At 31.9% G+C, this 17,994-nt stretch overlaps 1 protein-coding gene and 1 long non-coding RNA gene across 5 annotated transcripts; one reads left to right on the forward strand and one right to left on the reverse strand.

Moving 5' to 3' along the window:
- Nucleotides 1–265: 265 nt before the first annotated feature.
- Nucleotides 266–16,224, reverse strand: LOC127726612 (uncharacterized). Of its 2 annotated transcripts, none has more exons than XR_007993610.1 (2): nucleotides 14,757–16,224; nucleotides 266–784 (listed from the first exon to the last, which is right to left on the reverse strand). It is a non-coding gene; the product is annotated as an uncharacterized LOC127726612 (long non-coding RNA). The 2 variants fall into 2 exon arrangements; XR_007993611.1 differs by lacking the exon at nucleotides 14,757–16,224 and adding an exon at nucleotides 5,857–7,523.
- On the forward strand, nucleotides 9,175–14,277 carry LOC127726603 (baculoviral IAP repeat-containing protein 2-like). Of its 3 annotated transcripts, none has more exons than XR_007993608.1 (7): nucleotides 9,175–9,251; nucleotides 9,618–10,326; nucleotides 11,404–11,594; nucleotides 12,049–12,214; nucleotides 12,711–12,953; nucleotides 13,285–13,745; nucleotides 13,818–14,277. XR_007993608.1 is itself a non-coding variant. In XM_052234020.1 (6 exons), exons 1-6 carry the CDS (start codon nucleotides 9,249–9,251, stop codon nucleotides 13,470–13,472), a joined length of 1,500 nt encoding a protein of 499 aa, XP_052089980.1. In that variant the 5' UTR covers nucleotides 9,175–9,248; the 3' UTR covers nucleotides 13,473–14,277. The 3 variants fall into 3 exon arrangements, 1 of the variants encoding a protein (XP_052089980.1); XR_007993607.1 differs by having other exon boundaries at nucleotides 13,285–13,709; nucleotides 13,746–14,277; XM_052234020.1 differs by having other exon boundaries at nucleotides 13,285–14,277.
- Nucleotides 16,225–17,994: the final 1,770 nt, after the last annotated feature.

Consider the following 17,994-nt stretch of genomic DNA (forward strand, 5'->3'; position numbering starts at 1 on the left):
TTTATCATACCATCATAAAATATACGAGAAGAACATAACCCGTATCATGCCAACAACTGGTTTTAGAATAAATGTGTTTATTTCCGATGCAAAGACCCTATGAGTGAATCAATATTGATTCCAAAAAAATGTTATCTTTAATGACCTGACAACAGTATCGTAACTATATCCCTTCTGAATAAGTGATTGAAGGTTTGTTTAGCTTTTTAGGTGAATGACACCAATATATAAAAGTCTTAATGACAGACAGACAGACAGACAGACAGACAGACAGAATATTTTATTATAGTGTCACATACCAATACAGAACAATATCATACATCATAATATAAGTATAGAAATACAAATAAAAATTTCAATCGAAGTTAAAATATCGGTATCCAGCCACAACTGACTTATGAGACAATTTCGCTTAAAGAATTATTCTGACATTCATTAAAAATGAATAAATAAAACTTTTACAATAATAGAACATACTATACACCAATATTTTCTGCGATTAAACATATAATATAAAGATTTTGCTAAAAAGGGTTGTATACAGTCATGTGACATCAGAAAAATAAATTTGTCATCATGATTAAAATCGTTAAAATTTGGGTTAATTGCACTTGCTTTCAAAAATAGTCCATATTGCAGATCTGAATAAAATTCACAATGCATTAAAAAATGTTTTTCATCTTCTACAAAATCAACTATACAATATTTACATTTTCGGTCTTTAAGAAGAGTTTTTGGCTTGGTGTAACGACCTGTTTCCATTGCTAAAGGTAGACACCCACTTCTAAAATTAGATAAAATACGTCTTTGTCGTCTATCATTTCCATTTTTTATATATGAACTTGTTTCTAATTCATTTTTATACATTCTATAGGTATGTAACTTGTTACCATTTGGTTCATTTCTATCTTGATACAATTTTTCAACCCATTCTTGTTTTTCAATTTCACACAATTTTGTTTTAATATCATAAATTTTATGTCTGTTGGAATATTGACTATCAATAATATCATGTATACCAAGTTTATGTGCTATTTCATAACATTTCTTGTCCCACGATCGAGAAATATTAATACCCCACATATTGACCTTGTGTGTTATTCTATAGTCATACGTATATCGCACTCTCAAAAATAGACGGTACGTTTCAAAAAGTTCGGCTGATTTGGTTGTTTCATAACCCATATCACCTAAAACCGCTATATTCGAAGCATTTGATGAACTTCCCATAAAGAGTCTATATTTAAAAAAAAAACAAGTAAAACTGTGAGCTACTGCTCACTGATGATACCCCCGCCGAATTATTTTGGTAAACAGGAAGTTGTTGAGTGATGAATCTGAAAACGCATCACACGGTGTAGCTGACTTATATAAACCCTGAAACCAAATTTCAGAAATCCTTGTCAAGTAGTTCCTGAGAAAAATGCGACGAAAATATTCATGAGACGGACGGATGGACTGACGTACTGACGGACTGACGGAAGGACGGAAGGACAGACAAAGGTAAAACAGTATACCCCCCCTTTTTTAAAGCGGGGGTATAATAAAATAACCAACTAGAAAGTACAATAAGTATCGGGTCGCCTGGAACTACAATGCTACAACCGCAATTTTATGCAAAACAATGTATAATAAGCATGTATAATTATATTCAACATATCTCGTAAAAAAGTGATATATTTAGTCCCATATCTTATACAAATATATGACCGTATATTCATCACTATATATATATATTATTTTATCATATGATCTATGATACGTATTGACAAGTATATAAATTAAAAAAACTTTCAAATTATATGGATAAAAACCATGCAGGGAAAGAAATGTAAACGTGTCAATAGTATGCAAAGAACAGACATGGCGAAAACTAAATGCTCGACTAGCAAAAAGGTGAGAAAGATCAATTATTATAAGATCGAGCTTCGCTAGCGAGGCGGAATTCGATGGTAAGGTTTCATTTGTGAGGTTCTATTTTTCATTTTCTAGAAGCTAACAAGCATTGTCGTAAAGATAAATTCGACCAGGGTGAATATTTTTTTCCAAAATATATCCGAATGGCTAACTTTGAATTGTGAGCCACATTCTGAGAAGTACATACAACATGACATTTAAATGAACTTTAAGCTAAGCAATGAAAACGTCATGCATTGTGAAAACGGCTTGCCTAAATTTAGGGCTTTATTCGGAATAAGAAAAAATGGTGGAAGATGGTGATTATATTTGTTTCCTGTGAATTAATTATAGATTAGCACGACTTTCAGAATTTATCTATAAGACATGTTTGGGGCAACATACAGTCCTTAAACATACACAGTCGTCTTAACAATATGTCAAGCAACAAATTGTTCATGCAGAGCAGTGACGCATCCAGATGGGAGCAAACAAATAATTATATCATGTTTTTCACGATTCACGTGATTTTTTAGCACAAATTCGTCAACAAAAAAATTCGTATCTAGGCAGTATATAATTAGTTTTATGGAATTACCCCCATCCCCCAAATCCTTTTTAAAAAATTGGAAACGCTCCTGCAGAGTATTATTTTTACGCTCTTCGAACCTGCACGACTAATGGTAATATATATGTACGTAACTTTACGAGCGTAGATTTCTTTTAATAGACTACACATTAAGATTCATTTTTTCTGAAGATAAAAAGAACATCCACAAGATTTATCAATCACTGATATCAATTATGAAGTGACGTATAAATTATTCGGATTCAAGAAAACGAGAGAAAAAAGATATTTTCAGATAAAAAGAATAGTTGTTGTAGACCAGCAAAACACATTGCTGTAAGTAAAAATATAATGCATGTCTATCTTCAGCTTATTCACATAGAATTGATTTCGAACTGTTAATGTCTTTTTAATGAAAACGTATGGGAAACTAAGCCAGTAGTACAAATCAAGAAACAAACAAAAACTTTTCCTCAATTTTTATTATTTTGCATTGTCTGTAATTATAATATCAGATATATAAATGATTTCATAAAAATATAAATGTGAATGTAAAACAATACAGTTGTGTGCACTATTTTGAGACTTAAAATTTTACAAAATAAAGTTCGAATTTAATATTATATTCCAGTCGCTAAAAATAAAAAAAATCTATTTTTAATATTATTTATGTTAAATGTGTTCTTAACTTAGCATTTCGTATTTCCGTGGATTTATTTTTAGATTTTACTGGTATCAACCTCCTCATGTTATATATATATACATCTATATTTCTATCAAACAAAATTCTATAAAATGATCTCCACAAAATTATAAGATGAACTTGGTATAGTATTTTATGAGGGCGCTTACGTCCTCTCCTATTTTTGGCATTATCTCCTTATATAAAGTGGTCTAACACCAAACCTCCTATAATCATGTTGCAAAATTTTAAAATTTATTGAGTAAAAAATTAATGAGATTACTGATTAAGACTTAGCAGAGGAATTTAGTATTACAGATACTGTTTTTAATTAAAATCAAAATCTGATCATTAGTCGTAAGTACTTCAGTGCTAAATCTGAAGTACTTACATGCTTTGGTTTACTTTATAAATTTTGACTGGAAGGGGAGTTGTCTCATTGGCACTCATTCCACATCTTCTTATATCTATATGATTATTCCAATGCATGTATTAACCCTTTGTTTAACGAATTCTTTTTGACTATTAAATATGTTGACCAGTTAAGTTATTACACCTGATCTATATATTATAATTAAAATTTTATTCTTAAAAAAGAAATGAGTATTATCGGCTACAATACTACAAATTACACGAGAAACAAAGATAGCTTAACCAAGAAACTCAACTGCGTTTAACTTATATACTCAAAAGTTAAAGATCAACATCCTATAAAATCAAAATTAAAATGAAAACTTGTTAATAATAATAATAATTTTAAGTAATAATAATATTGGTTATAAATGAAAACAACAATACACTCAGTAAAGTTTTGATAACGCAAACAAAGTCAAAACTGAAAAATAAATGAGTCATCAAAGCTGAGGGCACATTTTTTGTTATTTATTTTTTATCAATATATTTTTTTTTGTATCACAGCAAAATGACTTGAGTGTGTAGGTAAAGGTAATATCTTTGGCTAGCTTGCTTGCTAGCTGAACCGTGAAATCATTATTAGGTTTGGTATACATGGTATACTACCCTCCTTTCGGAGCAGACACATAGATTGGTTATCTGTCGGACTAGTCTACTCTTAATATGTTGGTTCGCTTGTGTTTCTGTCGAATTTCATTTTATTATAAAAAGAGGACAATCATGGTGTATAAATTCAAGACAAAAAAAATGGCTAAGGGAGCTACCATTTGATTTTTAATGGGGGGGGGGGGGGGGGGGTGCAGGACAAAATTTTTCATCCTAGCCCCCCCTCCTAAAAATCTAATGGTAGCTCCCTAATCGCAATTGTAAAAAAATAAAAGCAAAAACACACTGCTTTTACACTGTTCCACATCCCAAAGTCCCAAAGTCAGTGATATGACTAACATAGAGTATCTGATAGTACATGACGTTTGAAAATACCATTTAGAATTCATTATAGGAAGCTTGTGTGTGATTGTACTTTTAGTCATTGCTTCCAAAACCAGATCTAGCGTGTATCGAAAAATTTACTATTACAAAACTAATTGTTATATAGGTGCTCATTCGAACTGGGGTTTTAGAGAAACGTCTATATAAGAGAGAAACAAGTTGATTCTGAGAGTGAAGCTTTAAAAAAATGTTTCCAGACAGAATGTTTGCCTTTTATTGGTTGGTAATTTACAAACTTTTTTGTTTACTCTCAAGTCCGGTCAGGACATCTTTTTTGGGACCAGAATACTAGTATCTATTTCCAAAAAAACTGCCAGGCCCTTAGGCTTCTACCTAAGAATTTAACGATCGTCAGCCTCGATCTATTGGAGACAAGAGAAATTCGTTGATGTTATTTGAAAATGATACATATTTCATCGTTCGGGGTTTAACCCCTTAGAACGATACATGTACATGATGTAGTACAATCTAGCAGTCTGTACGAGTATGGATTTCCATCTTAGTAGTCAACGCCGAATAAAACTTGATGGAGATATGGATAAATTATGAAGAATTAGAATTGTATTAAAACTTATGTTCTCCAAGTTACATGCACTCAAATGTTCTTTACATGCGATATTGCTATATCTGTCTTGAAAGACTATTTCATTTTTTTGACCACTCTTAAACAATTCAATACGCTTGCCTTTCTCTAATATATTTACTCGCATCGAGAGAGATGTAAATGGAAAGTAAAGTCCAATTTATCGATGATTTAACACAATATACCAAAACATTACTATATTTGATGATTAATCATGTTTTTTCTTGAATTTGAAAACCGCTAACGGAAAGCTCTACTTATGAAGTATCTATAAAATTTAAAATCTATGTCAGTGCGAGGGTGTATATTTCCCTCTATCCAATTTACACTAACATATCACAGTTCTTTTTTTAATAATTTGATAAGATCTTTTTCTTGACGGTATATATACATATATATACATTTCAAAAATCCGTTCGATCTATATTTATCTTTACATTTAAATTTAGAAAGGACATTGTCGTTGGTTCACGTCTGTCTTATTTGTTTTTTGTAAATTGGTTTGTTATAAATTAGGCCGTTAGTTTTCTCAATTGAATGGTTTCATATTTTTCATGTCGGGACCTTTTATAGCCGACCATACGGTATGGGTTTTTCTCATTGTTGAAGGCCGTACTGTTACCTATAATTGCTTACATCAACTTCATTTGAACTTTGGTGGATAGTTGTTTCATTGGCAATCATACCACATCTCCTTATTTTTATATAATTATATATACCTACACTCAAGAAAGCTAGTAGTTCACATCTATTTCCTATTGTTGAATAGTTGTTTTTTTGGGAATATTGCAAATGCTACTTAATTCAAAATAAATACAAACATAATGTTAACACACAAACAAATATGCTATTATAATATATACATGCATAAAAGAGCATATCAGAAAAATATCTGTTTCATTTTTTTTTTGTCTTTTTGTTTTTTTTGTTTTTATTCCTTTAATTGTTTTTTTTAAGCCAGAACAGTTTGATGTTATCTAAGGAATCACACATTGTTACATGTGTTCATACACTGGACATATTTTCCTTTTCTGTCCGATAAAAATCTTCTTTTACTGAGAAACAAGACAAGCATCCGTCTCCAATCCGCCGAAAACTAGGAGTGTCATGGTAATCATTGAACCTTAGGATGACCATAAAAATGAAGAACAAACAATGTAAAAAATTGTATAACATATAATACCTATGTTTCAATATTCGTTTAAATCCTAGCACAATAAGATGTTTCACAAAATTGGTAATATTTTGATATTAAAGTATTGTAATTGGCCTAGGCAATTTTGACATACCATACGACGTAGAAATGCTGACAGATGAACAAACGGAGAGATGGATAAAGGGACATGTGGACAAAGTGAAATTAGTAAGAGATTCACTACTCTACTAATGTGCATTGCAGAACATACCTGAAATTCTTAGAAACATAGATTCTGTTAAGATTCGAGTGTGTTAACATGGAAATAATAATTATCTAAAAACATTAATTTAGTTGCCCAATTTTTCATTCATTGAAATATCACTAACAGAATTAATGGGTTTTTTTCATTGAATAGTCTAACGCAATTTCACTGAACAATAACAAGAATTTACCACGCTGTACTCTTGAAAAATATGGTCATTTTCCATTTAAAAGTATTTAAATTAAATATCTATTTTACTAAAACATTATTGGCAATCTAAGGTCTCGGTGTCCTTACGCTACTGAAATCTTTAGTGCGATCTTTGGAATGCATATTGCAGCAAAATGAATGGTTTATACTGATTTTTTATAGGGTTGTTGATAAAAGCGTAAAGGCATCACTATGGGGAAAGGTTACCGGATGTTATAACAAATAATTTGTACTGCCTATAGCTTATCCTTCTTACATCCAAGATATAACATATGAGCTGCGTCGGATAGAAATCGACCTTATGCAAATGAATATCAATACATCTGTTACCATATTTTGGGTTGAAAAAATCTCTATACAAAGCCTGTAACTGTTTTGAAATTGAGTTAATATAAAAACCTCACAAAACAAACCTAAATTCATCTTTCATTTCGTATTTGAATGTTCCAAAATCAATCAAAGTCTTATCAATGTACATGTATACGTGCACTTACATAAGGAAACGAGAAACACTTATGAACCACATCAACAAACGACAACCACTGAACATCAGGTTCCTGACTTAGGACAGGTGCAAACAAATGCAGCTGGTTTAAACGTTTTAATAGGCGCCAACCTTCACCCTACCTGAAACAATAGTGTGACATCACAACATAGAAAGACACACTATAAAATATCAATTGAAAAGTCTTAACTCAATCAAAAGACAACCATAACCTTGGACAAAATGCCGCCAAATAAAATAACGTACACAGGTAAATAAAAATAATTTTGTTGTAAGGTATGCATGGAGTACGGAAATAATTTTTACAAACTAAATAATTTTGTTGTTCCTAGTACGAGAACAAAAGTGAAAATTTATCGTCATACTAAACACTTATCAAAGGTGGTATATATTAAAAATAGTGAAACGCGATATATATTTTCGTGAACTTAAAACACATGGTCGTGGTACTTAAGAGAAATGTAGACAGTATATCGATGGTTTGTTCAAAAGTTTCTTTAAGTTGGAAGAAAAATTTGGGAAAACAAGCAATCTTGATAATACTTTAATTATTTTGCATGATGATAAAGTTAATTTAAGCTGTTACTATTATACATGAAGGTGTTTTATAGTTAATTTGAGCTAGGACTATAGTCGATAGTCGTAATGTGTTTTAAAAGATTTAAGGATTTCCCCATTTTTTAAGTAAATTAAAAATACGATATAAGACATTTGAAAAAGACTTAAAGTTATATTAATTTGTATGTAAATTTTATGAATTAATATAAAAAGTTTTTTTAAATTTGGAATTTCAACTAACTTATTTTATGCACAAAAATATAATTCCGCATGAAAATTGTTCTACTTCTCTAATCCCCTCTGAAGGAAACTTAAATATATAATGTTCCAATTCAACAAAATGATTAGTTATCCTTTTGATGAAAGGGATGTTACATACGTTGGTTTTTTGTGAAGTTCAGTGGAAGATTTCTCTGATGGAGACAAAAAGGGAAGGTCTGAGTGCTAACAAAACTAGTTTAACACCGCCATATGTTCATGTGCCTTTACCCTTCCCCTTGTACGGAACTCGTCAGTGGGTGGCAAGATGTTTACATTTTTTTCCATCAAATTATATCCTTTAGTGAATTTTGCGCTTATTGTAGATCTTGATTAGCTTAATTGTTAAAACCTGCAAAGTTTTGCAGATAACTGATAGTTGGTGTTTTAAAATATCTATTTAATTTAAGAAATGCACATTTATACCCCGAGTGGTTGAATTAAAGCATTTGAACAATACAAATATATACACAATGCACAAAATTATAAAATATTAAAGCATCATATACCGGTAGTAAAAAAAAGTAATAATTAATAAAAGTCCCACTTTTATCCCGAGGTGTTGATGACATAACAACAGAAAACAATGACAAACAAAATGAATACATAAATAAATGTACTCGTATTACTGGTATCCATTAATTGAAAATCATATCATCTTTTGTTTTGTTAAAACAACCAATCTCTGCAAGACTTGCATTATCTAAATGCTTTTACCGGCTTTTAATATCATTAAAAACTGAAATCTCTATTGTACAGAAAGCAAAACATGATAATTGATGCCTAAAATAATTGTCTTATGTACTAAAACTTAACTCGATCAGTGCTTGGTACATGTAATGACCCATGTAATCAGTAATAAAATGTACGTTAAGATATTAAAACAGTTGTTTCTTTTACAAAACCTTTATTAAAACTAAATTTTCAAAATGGGAATCAATTCTGACGCTTTTGAAACAAACTTGAAGCTACAGAATGAAAATTCTGATGTTATTGTCTATCTTGACAATAATTTCCCAAAGGGATTAAATATATTTATAGTTCTATATTTAGATTGAGAATTTCCCAGGTAAAACCTGTCGATTGTATAAATACGAACATATCTATGATAACTATCACAAGCTGCGTCGACTTGTATAAATATAAATTCTAGTATATTACTGTTCTTAACTATCTGAAGCAGCATGGTAAGATCTTAATTATTGATAAATAATGTGTTTCTTTTTTTTCAGAAATTCTAATGCAGATCTATATTTAGTGAAGTTATTAATACAATTATGAAGATTTTAAAAACATGCATATACTCATATTTAATATGAGTTTATTATATTCTTAGCTCGTGCTACTATAATATACTTTTAATAACTCTTTGCAATTTGTATGTGCATGTTTATAGTCAACGTAAGGATTTTGCATTAAAATTCAGCATCAAATGCGTTTTGCACTTAGTATTTTGGCAACTGTCTGCATGTTTATAACTATGATGCACAAACCTTTTGGTTAGTATAGTTGCAGATATAATTTTATTTTAATGATGATTTGTATCATTTTAGGTTACCATGGCATCTTCTAACATACTCTCCGAAAATCTCTTGCGTTACAGCACATATTCCAATTTTCCGGGATCATGTCCTGTCTTCGCTTCTCGATTGTCGTCTGCAGGATTCAGTTATGGAGGTAAAGGCGATATAGTCACGTGTTCATCTTGTGGATTGAAAGAAGGGAATTGGGATGGGATGAAAGTTCCACTGTTGGTTCATGCACAACAATCTCCATCTTGTCCACTAGTACAAAGTCTGTGTAAGACAGATTCTTATGTCGATACGAAATCGGGTTCAAAATGTAGCGAAGATGTGGAACAGTTCGAGACACCAACATCAGACAAATATGACACATCAACCAACTCTGGAAACTTTTTACTAAAATGGGAACCGAAACCTTCAAGCAAAGACCTGTCTTCTAAAAATGACGTGACAAATCACAAAAACAATACCGAAAGCATTTCAGCTATCAGTTCAGGTTATGGGTCTTACGATCGTACTGACGGTTTTGACAGCAACAGTTCCACAGAGAGTGGTAATTTCGTTCAAATACCTCCATCACCGAACAGCTTGCCTTCATCATCATCCATGATACCATACACTAACCCAAGATATCCACACAACACCATAATGTCTGAAAGATTGAAAACCTTCAACAACTGGCCGTCTCATTATCCACAGTCCCCTGAAAATTTAGCAAGAGCGGGATTTTTCTATACAGGTACATTTTTTTACATGCCTATCTAAGATGTTATATCATTGCATTCTTGCATAAATTTTAAAGGTTTCATGAAAGGTATTTTTTTTCTTATTATGTCGTAAAGTGGTTTTTAATTTTGCATGCTTGGGAGTTGAGAAAAGTAAATATTATCTACGATTTTTCTGGGGCTATTGCATGGAATATTTTTTTCTTTATTTTTGTTGTTTCTTTTCACTGAACTCGTGACGAAAAATATATTTACTTATTTAAATGTTCATTTTTTCCAATAAACATCCTTGTTTGTGATTAAAATCATTTAAAAAAGTTCTGACTAAAACTTTAAATATGTAGGCTGTTCACGGAAGTATTGATTATTGTTCATTTGCACTAAATCCGGAACCGAAACTTGATTATTTCATCGGTTTCTATATTTAAAAAGTCCTGGCCTACATACTTGAGGTTAAAGGGGATTTTATGAAAATATGATAAACTTATCTAATTTCAATTCGCTGAAAAGAACTGTCCGTGTTTTAGGTAATTGAAAATTGAAGCTATTCCAATTTTGTTGGAAAAAGGGGGTCCTGTATTTTTTTTTTTTAAATATATTGTTTGGTTTTATATTTCTTGAAACAAGCTTGTTAATATAAGGGAAGTGAAAAATATAGTTTATTTCCTTTGAAAATTTAGGGGAAAATTATTTCAACGTTGAGTTTCAAGCAAAAAAGTCTCTGCATATTTGATATTGAAAAACATGTTTTTCTAATTAGAAATTGTTTGTTCTAAAAACCGTCCTCCCCAAGCAAAAAAAAAGTGAACGGAGAAACATTGCCTTAAAGATTATATTTGTGGGACAATAAGAACAAACGCATATATATAAAGACAATTAATTAATTTGAGGAACATAAAATTTTAATTCAAATTGACGAAACGTGTCTGCGCTTGTTCAATAAATAAATGAGTTTAATAGGTTTTTCGTTGTTTTCATTTGTTTCTGCCCTTTCTGGTGTATATATAAAAAAAATATACAAATATTTGTAAAATTCAGAGAATTAAAAAATATTTCAACTATAGTTATCTAATTATGCAATATCTTTTTAGGTATCAACGATCTAGTCAGATGCTATCATTGTGGAGGTGGTTTGACAAGCTGGGAGGCTGAAGATAATGCATGGGTCGAACACGCCCACTGGTTCCCACAGTGTACATTCTTACGTCAAAATAAAGGTGACGAGTTTATCCAGATCGTCCAAAGTATGGTAGATGAACTGACACAAGAACCAAATCAACAGGTAAACTATTTTAAAGATTTAAAAAGTTTTTGAATTTTTGTGCCTTTTCAAACTTTGAAATCAGAAATGCATTCACATGAAACAAATTGGTTGGTCGTTGTTTGCTTAACATTCAGTGGCAAATATTTCATGCATATTCAAGATGAGAACAAAACAGAAATCAATATATAGATACTGTAAATTGGTCGGGATGAACGGCATGAATTTTACAATGCCGAAGGAAAAACCTATGTTGAATGAGGGTATAGGATATCGGTATTCTTACCAATGAAAACACCGTGGACAAATTTACCGTTGCAAAACTCAATGCAATCTATGTAAATTTCATAAAAAAAGAACGTTTCAATAAAACAACTTTTCAATACCAAAACAAACAGAGGAATAACAATGCATACATGAATTAAACTTCAATTCAAAAACTTGTACTTTATATAGATGTATTTTATATTAACAGGAAAACACTGGTGACGCACTCGGCGTCGGTGCAACCGCTAGCAACTATAATACACTCGAAACAGAAACTGACATCGAAGGACTTATATCAGTGAGAAGTGTGAAAGAAATGGGTTACAGTATAGACATTATTAGACCAGCTTACAAAGAGGCCGTACATCAACACAGTAAGTTAAACAAAACGTTTTTGATTCTCATAATTTTCCTTTAACTTTTGAACCTTTAAATTATCTCATCGGCTTTAACTACTTGACGATACGATATAGGTTTCACTTAGAAAAAGGGATATCCTTACCCTTCCGGAGTATATGATTGTACTTCCGATTTTGGTCTAGATAGGGTTCTTAATATTTACAATTTGTTTGGGTTTTCTTGCTTTTCTTTACGCAAGTCTCGTTGTATTTGATGTATCTGTGATTTTGTCTTTGATTCACATATCAACACTGTTCGATTGGTATACTCTTCTATTAGTTTTATGAGTGTATTGACATGAATCATTGAACCTTCACTGTAGTGTTCCTAATAATATAAGTAATTCCACATAAGACATCACATAAGCATAAATATTTAATTTTATAATTCTAATAAATGGCCCACACAATTTTACATTATTATCAAACATCAAAGCAAAGTGGACTAACAGATCAATATTTTTATTTTTAGAAACAACCGCCATTTCTGCAGTACAACTTATGGAAAAGGTACTTGAAATAGAAGAACGTTCATCAAGTATTACCCAGGCAACACCAATTGAAGGTGCAAGTGCAAATATTTCAACTACAGAGAAACCAAACCAAAGTATCCAAAATCCTGGAAAATCACCAGAAGTACCAACTTCAGTACCCAGCTCCGCAGAAAACCAAATCCCATGTGTCCAGTACGAAACAACAACAGGCGAATGCAAAGGTAAGCATGCTTTATCTCACACAGTACACTGTTTTATTCAAAATCACATTTTTTTCTATTTTTATCGAAAAAATAATTCGAAGGTTTCATCGAATTTTCTCAGTACTATTGTCTCTGTATTATATGCATAAAATATTTCATATTAGGCGTTAAGCAAGTAAGTTATCAATCAATCTTGGTAATATGATCGATTCTTTGTTAAAAAAAAATAGAAGTGAAACTTTAATGTTGTATGGTTATAACTTTTGGCCCATGATTGACCTATCCTGACTAATTCCTCAATGTTATATTTTTGACACATAATTGACCTTATTTATTTTTTCTTTTAAAGGCTCTACACATGGTGATATAAGCAACAAAGATTTACTTCTGTGTAAAGTCTGTTTGGAAGAAGATGTCAGCATCGTTTTCCTTCCATGTGGTCATCTGGCGACTTGTGGTCAATGCGCTCCGGCCATGAAGCGATGTCCAATATGTAGGCAACATGTCAAAGGATCTGTGAAAACTTATCTTTCCTGATATTGGATCAACAACTAGAGGCACCCCAAAGCCTCTCTAAATATTCAAATCTAGCTTGGGTTACTCCAGACAGAATAGATGCGCCTCGGTTACTCCAGACAGAATAGAGGTGGCGTTGTTTGATTGGAGTGTAAATGGTAGCAGTCTAATTGAACAGCAGGAGGAGGATTTGACAGGCGGTGGAATTGAACATAAGGAGGTATAGATTTGGCATGCGGTGGAATTGAACATAAGGATGTAGATTTGGCATGGGGTGGAATTGAACATTAGGAGGTAGATTTGGCATGCGGTGGAATTGAACATTAGGAGGTAGATTTGGCAGGCGGTGGAATTGAACATTAGGAGGTAGATTTGGCAGGCGGTGGAATTAAATAGATGAATGTAGATTTGGCATGCGGTGGAATTGAACATTAGGAGATATTTTGGCATACTATGGAATTGAGCTTTTTGCTTATGGTCAATGTTACAGACCATAGTTATCAGCAGTAGATAAAATAGACGAATGCGTTTCCATCGAGAGAAGAACATCTAGACTTAAATAGTTTAATTTCGTCATGTATATATGTACAGCAAAGATCTAATGAAACTTTAAAACAATATTTTGAAAATCAATTCAAAAAATATAAAAACAGTATTGCACTATGTGGAGCAAGACAATGTATCTACTGTGTAGAAAGTATATTATTTGTTGAATACAGAAAATACAAGTCTAAAAGGTAATTTAGCCATGTACTTTTAGATAATGTATCAACGATGTAGAAAGTATATTATTTGTTGATTACAGAAAATACAAGTCTAAAAGGTATTTTAGCCATCTTAGTTTTTATTTGTTTGTTACACCATATGCAGAATACACATGTTCATGTTACTGAAACATTTGGAACACGATATTGATAGACTCTTTCTATTGAGAATGTGGGGGTAATGTCAAAACGACAGCATTCCAAACAACAAAAATTTACAAAATAGATAACTGGAATGCACAGGTATACTCTCTACCGATAAAGTGGGCTTAAATCTTTGATACAAATCTCTGATTTGAGAATGACAATGGATAATAGGTAGTTGAAATGATTTCTTAAAGTTACTTAAACCATGGATGTGCTAGCGACATAAAGTATAACTCATTTTTGTTTGCATAAACTGATAATGGAACTTTTGAAATTGAACGCATAAGCCATCGTTTAAATCACTTTTTTTCTGATATAGTCATAGTTCAGCTTAATTTTTCGAGAAGCTGCAATCTTCAAAAAGTAATTATGCTTAAATAATATTTATACTTACTTGTCTTCACAACTATTAATTTGCTTACATCTTGGGTATGCATTTTAAACACTTTCTTGAGGATGTCAGTTACATATTCTTTAAGCACTATCCATTTTTGGTGTTATTGACGATGTCAGATACATATTCTTTAAACACTATCCATTTTTGGTGTTATTGACGATGTCAGCTACATAATACTTCAAGTACTGAAGTTTTATTATGTCATGTTGACGATGTCAGATATATAACGTCCAAGCATTGACGATTTATTGAACGATCCTTCAGGCACATACGGCTTTTGGTAATGGACGATGTCGAAAACTAACCTTCAATCATTGACGATTTTTGGTCTTATTGACGATGTCAGCTATATACTCTTTATGAACTGACGATTGTTGGTCCTAATGACGATGTTAGCTACATATCTGTTACGGACTGACGATTGTTGATCCTAATGACGAGGTCAGCGACTGTATCATATTGTTGTTCCTTTTGACGATGCCAACTAAATATCCTTCAAAAACTGACGGTTCTTTGTCCTAATGACGCGATCAGCTACATAATATCCTGTAAGCACTGACGATTTTTGGTCTTATAGCCGATGTCAGCTACAGTTCCTTTAAGCATTGACAATGTTTAGTCCTATTGACGAGTTCAGCTACATAATTATCCTTGGATCACTGACGATTGTTTAGTCCTATTGAAAAGGTCAACTATTATATTTTAGTTTTGGTCCTATTGACGATGTCAACCACATATATCCTTCAAGTACTGACGAATTTTGGTCCTAGAAAGATATGCCGTGATGTGCATTGGAAATTGATATCGTTTTATAAAAGAAAGAGAAGAAAACAACAGGTTGTAAATTTCACGCGTCCAAACCGAGTTTTTCTGGATTTACCTTCATCAGGAACGCTCAAAGCCAAGGACGTATAATGATGTCAAAGACGAATTTTGAAAGTACAAATTAGATAATTTTGTACATACTTTTTTCCTCAATAAAAATAATGATTTATATCAACTTGCCATGAACAATCCGTCGGATACTACGCGTAGATCAGTAATTGCGAACAATTGGGTTTGTATTTTGTAGTGGCCTTTTTGTTCACTCTTTAGTTTAGTGGTCTGTTTTTTCTATTACTCGTGGTGTTGTCTCTATTGTTTTCTACTAAGATTTTCTATTACTCGTGGTGTTGTCTCTATTGTTTTCTACTAAGATTTTCTATTACTCGTGGTGTTGTCTCTATTGTTTTCTACTAAGAGTTTCTATTACTCGTGATGTTGTCTCTATTGTTTTCTACTAAGATTTTCTATTACTCGTGGTGTTGACTCTATTGTTTTCTACTAAGAGTAGAACTTATAAATAAGATGTAGTGTTAAAATTCACACATCATATAATAAAAATGCACTAATATAATTACCATTATGAAATAAATAAAAAATATATCTCACCTGTAATTTTCGGAAAAATTACAGGTGCAGGATAAGGTAATCAAAGCACCAAAGGCGCTATAGGCAGTTAATTAAAAAAATCAAAGGTAAACTTGGCAGAAGTTAAGATGAATATTATGGAAGAGTGGATGAAAATATTTTTCTCTAATTCTTCGTCAATTTATCCCTTTCTGCACCCATTATATAAAAAAAATTTAATCAACGTGTGGTTCGTTTGATCTCAGTTCTTCATTGGTTAAAATCCGATTATGACGTCGAATTTACTTGCTTTCCTCTGAATTTCCTATTGTGACGGCATGAAAAAAGGCGACCATGCCTGATGACGTCACATAGAAAGAACACATCTTTTTACAGATCATTCAAAAAGACGGAATAAGTTTGCCTGCATATTGTTTGAAAATCATTAGAGAAACAGATTCCACCACCAAATCTCGTGTAATACGATATTTATCCACTCTCGACAGTTAAATTTTAAATATTTAAAACGCTCGGTGAGCCTCGCGTTTTAAATTTGAAAATTTAACTGTCTCGAGTGGATAAATATCGTATCACACTCGATGCAGTGGTAGAATCTATATATCTCAGCTATTTCTCAAGTATCAAATAATGTTTGTACCGTAATGTTTCTGCTATCCAATCCTACCACTTTCAAAAGTTATTTCCAATTTATTTTTTAAAGATTTAATGTCTGAGATTATGCACATACACTGTCCCGTGTTAGGGGAGAGTTTTGTGCCAGCTAACATGTTAAACCCGCCACATTCTGTATGTACCTGTCCATAGTGAGGACCCAGTAATTTGGTGATTGTTGATTGTTGCTGTATATCATATTTATTTTTCATAATTGATTTGTACATAAATCAGGCTGCTTTAGTTTTATTGTTTTACATTTGTCATTTCGTGGTCGTTTATATCTTACTATGCAGTATAGGTTTTGCTAATTGTTGCAGACTGCATGGAGGAATATTCTTTTCAGAATAATAATTTCAATTATGGTGTCCAACAGTGGTGTATGGTTTAATTCCACTATGTACTAGAGTTTGAATATGCCATATTAGCGCTTTTAGTTGGATCAGCTGGTGCCACTATGCACAATCATCAAATCATACCTGAAACTATCTGAAATGATGCAATTTTCTTGTATACTAGTATTACAAGAAATGCTGATGTTGTTATAATGGCCTAGCAATGATGCAACATATTTTTTTGAAGGCTGTATGGTTGCCTGTAATTACTTACATCCACTTCATTTGAATTTTGGTGGATAGTTGTCTCATTTGCAATCATACCACATCTCGTTATTTTTATAATAATTACACATGTCTAATCTATAATAAGCTATTAACACTAAGATATGTTTTGCCTATTTGTTATTTTGATAATGCAAATGTTACTTAAAATAGTAATACTTTAACATGTAAGTGATATTCAAAGTCAATGAACCATGACTGAAGGTACAGGGCTAAACAATCTCTATGGAAATGAAAGGTGCCAATGCTTGTACAACTGCAAACCAAATATCATTGACTTTTCATAAGTCGTTCCCTTTAAACAAACCTTAACACAAATTCAATTTCTAAGTCAATGAACCATAATGAGGGGGTGGAGTTATATAATATCCATGGAAATGAAACTTTTGAATACCAATACGTTCGCATACCAAATAGCTTTGACTTAAGATTACTGGTAATTTTAAACAGACATAATCATAATAATCACAAACTCATTCATGTAAACTAAGTAAAAGTTTCAAAGTCAATAGATCATGCATATGACTGAGGGGTGAGGACCAAATATCTTCTAT

This window comes from Mytilus californianus, unplaced genomic scaffold, assembly GCF_021869535.1.
Source record: "Mytilus californianus isolate M0D057914Y unplaced genomic scaffold, xbMytCali1.0.p SCAF_18, whole genome shotgun sequence".
In the NCBI taxonomy this organism is placed as follows: Eukaryota; Metazoa; Mollusca; class Bivalvia; order Mytilida; family Mytilidae; genus Mytilus; species Mytilus californianus.